At 34.4% G+C, this 7451-nt stretch overlaps 1 protein-coding gene across 1 annotated transcript in view; it reads right to left on the reverse strand.

Annotated features, from left to right (window-relative positions):
* ADGRG6 (adhesion G protein-coupled receptor G6) overlaps positions 1 to 7451 on the reverse strand; it is a 141841-nt gene that overhangs the window by 70226 nt on the left and 64164 nt on the right. Inside the window, exon 4 of the mRNA XM_011356229.2 lies at positions 5820 to 6443. Within this exon, the coding sequence (XP_011354531.1) occupies positions 5820 to 6443 (624 nt within the window). The remainder of the gene's footprint in view (positions 1 to 5819; positions 6444 to 7451) is intronic.

Below are 7451 nucleotides of genomic sequence, written 5' to 3' on the forward strand. Positions count from 1 at the left end.
CATTTGAAAAGGTAAAAATAGCTCCTGTAGAAGGTGGTTTTATGGAATTCAAGTGAAAATGTTTCATGGGGGATGTGCTAATATCAAGTGTACCAGAAAGGTCAAGAATAATAAAGACTGAGAAGACCTTTAACTTTGCATTGGAATTTCGATAGTAGCTCTACAGAAATTAGTTTCAGGAGCGTGAGAAAGATGAACTTCTAGACTTCCAACATTTGATTGAGGAGTGAATGCAAAGGGGAAGCTTGACTATGAAAGGAAGTAGAGATAGGGAGGGGAAGTTTTAAAGATTGAAAATTTAGACAAGCGTACTATGGAAAAAGAACATTTGAAGAGGCAGAAGTTGAGGCCAGCCTCAGACAGAACTGAAGCAGAATTCTATCTTGAAAGTTTTCTGCCCATTATTCTTTGCCATAACTCTTAACTTATGCCTCCTTCTTGAAGGACCCCATTTCTCCTTTCGGTACTTTATTTTAATAAAGAAATTCTAAAAACTAAAAAGCCTTTAAAACTCAAAATAGCTGAGGAAATCTCAGCCACTGTAACGTGCAAGAGAGGAGACCCTGGGATGGAGTTCCTGTGCTCAAATTACACACAATGTTGGCAGTCAAAGGCTCCTTAGTCCAACTTCTGGCACTGATACAGTATCTCTGGAAGACAAAGGGAGATAAGGGGACATTGTTGTGGGAAAGAAGTTTTAAGGCTAACTACATTTCCACTGTGGCATAATAAAGACCTCAGAGGTGGGAATAAGGAAAGAAAATCAGAAGAGTTATGATTTACATAACTTTTTATTTATCACGTATGTTAATACTTATATTTACTTGCAGAAGTCACAGATAGAAGTGCAGGCAAGCTATTAGTAGGGTTCAAGGGTCTAGCACAGCATCTAGTACACAGTAGGCTGTTCAGTAAGGACTTGACATTTCTCAAATGCCAACTTTTGGTACAGTAAACTGACAATTAGTTGTTTTTTTACATGAATGCCTATTTTCAATTGTTGTCGATTAAGGATTTCATGCCATTTTTTGTGTGTTTTTTTTGTGTGTGTGTGTGTTTTTTTTTTTGGTTTGTATGTGTGTGTTTTAGTTATCTTCAGAGGTTAGGTGGTCGTATATTTGACAATTTTTGTTAACATTTTATTAGTGTCAATGTATGGTAACAAGTTCAAAATTCAATGTAACATCTTGTCCTGGGATATTGTAACATTTACTTCTTAATATTTAAGTTATCAGTTACTCCTTCTTGGGCAACTTCAAGTTTAGCAAATTGACATTGCTTTATAAATGCTCAGTAAACATGATTTTATGATGTTTTAATATATCAATATAAATTAAATTTGATCATTGTTTTGGTTAAAATGGTATAAATACAAGCGAAAGGTCTTATCAGAGGGAAATTATATTGATAAAATCTTACATTGCAAAAACAATAAATCATATGTAAATACACAAAATATAAAAAGTGTGCACATTTTTTAAAAATTTTAAACAGGTCCATGTTCAGCATATCTGCATTAAAAAAGCCACTATTACTATCAATTCTCTTTAGCCAACAGACCAGGAGATTGTTAAGGAAGACAAGACAGTACTCTCTCCTGGATAATGTAATGTCTTTGGCATGAAAATAGTTTTCAGAATGTGACCTATGTATGTTCACTGAGTTTTGTAGATACCACAAAGGTGTTTAAAGGTGTTTCTTAATGGTAACTGCAAAATTTAGAGCCAAATTTCCTTGAAAGAAATGTAATCACTAAAAATGAGCAGTTGACGAAAAGCTGTAAAGCTGTTACTCTCTCTTCTCTATATGTTGTTCTTCCAAAATTATGCTACTGAAAGGAGTCACTTTTTATTTACACAAGTTGTGGTTAAAAAAAAAAGACTGATGTGTAGCCAACAACTCATCTTATACCCTACTCACTGATAATCCAAATAATAGTAGACAGCAATAAACCCTTGGCATGAGTTACAATAGGAAAAAAAATAATTCCTTTCAATTTCCTTTTTATAATTTTCCACAAATAAATATATTTAAAATAGAATTATTTCTGAGAACCATTTATGCTCATAGAGTTTAAACATTTCCAAATAATAAAGTCCTTTGTAAAGACAAAGTGATTTTATCTTTATTTTATTAATTAAAAATAATTTAGTAATCTAAAAATGCAATACTCAGTAGCTTGTTAGGGATGAAAGGAAGGAGCCAACAGTGAATCAAAGTTTTATGACCATGAAGGACAGAACTTCCCATTGAAAATGAGATGGTAAAAAAATAATAATAATTGAAAATGAAAGGGAAAAATCCAAGAGTTGATGAAGCCTTAGTAATTAAGAACAAAATTTTGGAAATGAAAACAAAAGTTGGTACAAATTCAAACATTTCTAGAAAAGAAAAACAACAAAGTTGGGTACTTATGAATTGTGTCTTATCTCTATAACCACAGTGGCTAATAAATGGAAGTGCTTAATAAATGCTTGTAAAATAAATGTAATTTGTTTGAACTTAGACTATTCATTGAGTTATACTGTACCACTCCTCAGGAAAGAGCAGTTAGCAGTAAAATAAATAAAACTGGTAGAGAAGGCACTGTCTGTTCTTTGTGAAAGCTGATGGACATTAGCCAGTATCTAAACCTGAATCATAACACAGGCAAATACTTGCACCTCTAATTAAAGAGTTGGCTAAGGAAATTATCAATCCAAGGAGGTTATAAAACTGAACGTGTTTAATAAAATTGTCCTAAGAAAAAAAAAATGATGCTATAAAATAAAAACTGCTACTAAATAAAGTTTTTCTTTCTGAAAAGAACTGACAAGATTAAACATGTTTTTTAAAAAAAAAAACTGATGAAAATTTCTTAATTAAGGTATACCTCCCTAGTATAATTAGAATAATTTAGGAAAACAAAAAAGCCTAATTTTGAAACTTGAAACATTTATTGATTTTATTAAAGTTAGGATATTTCATATTTGAAACAAATGACAGAATGTTTAAATGTAGTCAGTTCTGCTCTACTACCTTATTTTCATGTGAAAATTTACTTAACAATAGGCCTTTGGAAAATCTATTCATTTTCTATCACAGATTGATTAGGAAATAAGAAAGTCATATTTAACAGGCATTGTCAGGCCAGTGGAATGTCAGGAATAAATTCTATTTTCCCATTGGCTACTGTACTCATGTACTCATCATTAGTTTTTAGAAGTTATTAGCACCATAAATGGCAAGCCAAAACATTTTGGAAAAAAAAGGTTAAAATGTTAATAGAGCATACTGTTCTTCATTTATTGAAGTTTTGCTTTGCTAACAAGCTTAGACATAATCTGTGTTACAGGTATTTCCTGTCTGTTAATAAGTGACTTGGTCCTTCAACTCCCAGAGAAGATGATTAAGCAGCAGGAAACTCCCTCTCCCTCTCCTGTTATGACTCCTGAAACACAGTCCAGGATATCTGAATCTATGGAATGTGGGTGTTCAGTGTCATCGTGGATGTCAAGAAGACCATTACAAAAATTAAAGGCATTCAAGTACACTGAGTGGGTAAGCTGTGCCACTCCTTTGAATGAAATCATTTTGAGAACTTATAGATGACTAAGCCACATGAGCATGTATTTGATGCATTCTGGTAACTTTAAGGCTTGGGAGAGGAGTTTTAAAGACAGTGTTAAAGACAATACAAAAACTCATGGACATGGCTCTGTTCCAATAAAATTTTGTTTACAAAAACAGATGGCCTGTTATAGGCCCTTCTTGTTCATCAATCCCTGGTCTACAGGATTTCTTAGAGAAGCTTAGCACTTCTTGTATGCTATATCCTTCACATTTTATTATGTTAAGGCATCCAAGAAACACTGCAGGGAAGAAAACATAATTTTGTTTAAAACAAATACTATGTTAACACCTAGAAAGCTAGCGTTTTCCCACAAAAGGCACTCATCAGAAGAGACAGCTCCTGGACCTTCACACTTCTCATCTGGTAGAAATTAGCTCTCTTTTTCAAGTCCTATGTCCCATTTTCTAATCCTGCTTATTCTGAAGGGTAGTCTAAATCATATTGGTTAAGGGAGCAAGGTTCTAAAACCAAACTTTCTGGGTTTAATTCCAGGCTTGGACACTTATTAACATTGGTTAAATTCTTTAATGCCTTTGTGCCTCAGATTTACCTGAAAAATGGGGTTAAAAATAAAATCCACATCATGGGAATCTGTGTTAATGAGTTAATAAGTATAAAGTGCTTAAAACAGTACCTAGTATATATTTTCAATTTCAGTATAAATTAAGTATTAACAATCATTAATATACCTAAACAAATTCTTTTTCGTTTGTTTGTTTTGGTTGCCATAGCCCTCAAATACTGCTCTACAGAAAGGCAAATGTTAAATGGTCTATATTATGACTTTCTAATAATGACCAAGGATATGGTGAAAACAGGCCCCTCAACTAAAGATTATCACTGTGGGTGCAGGAAGTGCGCCAGGGCCTTCTCCTCCCGTTCATCATCCCACACCAAACGCACACACTGGGTCTTCTCATTTTCCTCACTAAGTGAAAGACTTCTCGGGAGGCCCTGAAGGTGCTGTGTAGCTAAACAGACTGAGAGGAGCTGGGGAACACCACTAGCTCTTACACAGTTCCACAGTCTCTTTCTGGAACAAGGTCGTGGTTTACCCTCTTTCCAACAACCCACAAGGAAATACCTCTTGAATGACATCACTTAATAGCCTCCCAACATCTGCAGGAGCACCATGGCCACACGGAGAAATGGGTTACCCACACAGAGAGGTAGGAGTTCCCCAGGCCGGAAGGGCAAACACAGGTCACAGAACCTGGGGAGGTGGCCTCAAGTCTTCACAGTGGGTCCTACTTTGTTCAAAAGACTGGGAATGAGTTTTTGATAGAATTTCCTCCAAAAACACATACAAATTACTTTTTAATATTAGACTTCTTCTTCCCTCCATGACTGAGAGTTGTCTCTGTGACTAAAAAGTACATATCAACACCTTAAATTTAGTCATATAACATTGAAAAGTGATATTGAAATTTGCACTTTTTTGTATCTGATCAGTCCTGTAGTAAAATAAAGACTTCCAAAATTAACTTAAATACACAGAGGACATTTGATAGAATTTAATATAATTTCGTTACATGGAATTATTTCCCTATTTTGCATTTAGCTACTCTCAAAGAGCACCGAAAAAGAGTACTTGAAACAAATGACAAATGCTCATTTTCAAACAGAGAAAAAAAAGTTCAAAGAAAACAGTGATAATTCCTGATTATCAAAGATTTTCTTTAAATGGACAGTTTTGATATTTAATACCGACTAAGTAAATACTATTCTTTTAGGTGGTGGTTGTTTATTTAAATAATGTCATGGACATTTCATTCTAGGACGATAAAAATCAACTTTTACTGTATCCTCTTTGTGATTAAAAACAATAATTTATTAATTTCTTTTGTTTCAGTCTGGCATTAATACTTCTACTTGAGACATGATAATTATAACTGTTGCTATGCTAGTGATAAACTGTGGTATTTTGACATAACTGAAAAACGGTAGGACCAAAAGCTTTGACTGAAAAAAACATGGCTTGTAATCAAACATATAGCATGAATGGCTAAGCAGAAAACGTTTTAAAAATAAAAAGTTCTCATTAATGACAATTATATATATGTATGTATATACATATGTGTATTCATTATACATGCATACATGTACACATATGTAATTATACACATATGTATGTATGATTTCTTGTTGACAAACATATTCATAGAACAATGCTTGAAAAAAAGGAGTTAATATGCCACTGACTTACCACAGCTTAGGTTGCTTTCGGCTTTCAGAGCCAGGGTTGGGATATTCCAAAAGTCATTTTGCCAGTCAACCACATTCCCTTTCACATTACAGCTGAGGTTGGAGAGGATTTTGGAATTCATGGTGAAATTCCAAAGTCGAAAGTTATAAATGTCCCCTTTTAGAGAGGCAATTTCATTTTGATTGGAGCCCAACAACAATTTCCCATTCCCAGAAATAACTTTACTAATGGTAGAATCGCATGGAACTGCTTCATAGTTTCTTTTAAAACTTACACCAACAGAGCCCAAAGAGTTATTCCAAATGATGCAGAGCTGCTCAAAGCTTTCTGTGAAAATGTCTTCTTTATCCTTTACAGGTAATACACTGTTTAGTAAGCATTTTGAGCCAGAAATAGATAGAAAGTAGCCGCTCTTGGCTTTTCCAAAACTGAGTAATTGTGTGAAGGATGCATCTGAGTAGGAGAAAGCCATCCAGTCGTTGTCTTCCTTGCCAATTTTGGTTGCTTCGAAACAGATTGTGAAAGCACTGAGCTCCGGAATAGAGACACTTTTTGCAATAGATACCTGGTAAACATCTAGCGCCTGGGGTAAAATGACCTTTTGATTCCTTAAGGACACAGCAACTAGGACAAAACATAATAACAGATAAAACATGTTAACTTCAGAGATGGACTGAGATGCAAAATATCTGATACACCCGTCCCCTCTGCCACTCTATTAAACTCTCCTCTTCCACTGTCCATTTACCCTCGATCACCAATCTATCTCCTTATACCGATAATAATAATAGCAATCAGAAACCCCACCCATTTTAACTCTAATAGCGGTTGGATCTCATACCTAAACCTTTGAGTTACAGTCAGCCAAGTTAATAACAAGTGTTTTTCTTAATCCATGAACTGAAAAAAACAAAAAAACAAAAAAACCCCAAACCATAATTGATAAACTATTAGTTTTAGGAAAGCTCTATTGATAATTCAGATTTTCAAAAATATGCTACTTTTCAAGTAATTTCTAAACATAACAGCTAATAGTCCTATTTTTCATTAACAATTGCCTTTCGCTCTTCCCAAACACTCCTATGCTACCCCCTCCCTTTCAGACACCCATATCATACTCCCCATCACTATGGTATTTCAGGAATAAAGGCAAAGATAATTCCATTGAGGAGAGGGAGTCTAATAAAATGACAAACAAAAATGGAATTTTGAGCTATATTTCCATCATATCTGGGCATTTGATCTAGTTTGTGAGGGATAGTAAGGAGCAGTAGCTAAAAGGGCAGACAGTGGAGCTTCCTATCCCAGCTCTTCCACACAGTGCCGTGTGACCTTGGACACGTTATGCACCTTGATCTATCCTAGTCTGTTCATCTACAAAATGAAGGACAATGGTATCTACTGCACAGAAATTAAATAAGTTAATACCAGCAAAGCACTATAGCAGTGCCTATGCCATATCAATATATAGCTAGTATTGATTACTAATATGAATTACTATTATTAAATGCATAATGAATTACAAAAAATACATTAGCCTAGTCCTTCTGTGATATATGTGAAATTACTAAACAACACAATGGATTTAGCCCTGTGCTAACATAACAGACATTGTGAAACATTATGAACTGA

Source organism: Pteropus vampyrus, unplaced genomic scaffold, assembly GCF_000151845.1.
Source record: "Pteropus vampyrus isolate Shadow unplaced genomic scaffold, Pvam_2.0 Scaffold24, whole genome shotgun sequence".
Classification (NCBI taxonomy): domain Eukaryota; kingdom Metazoa; phylum Chordata; class Mammalia; order Chiroptera; family Pteropodidae; genus Pteropus; species Pteropus vampyrus.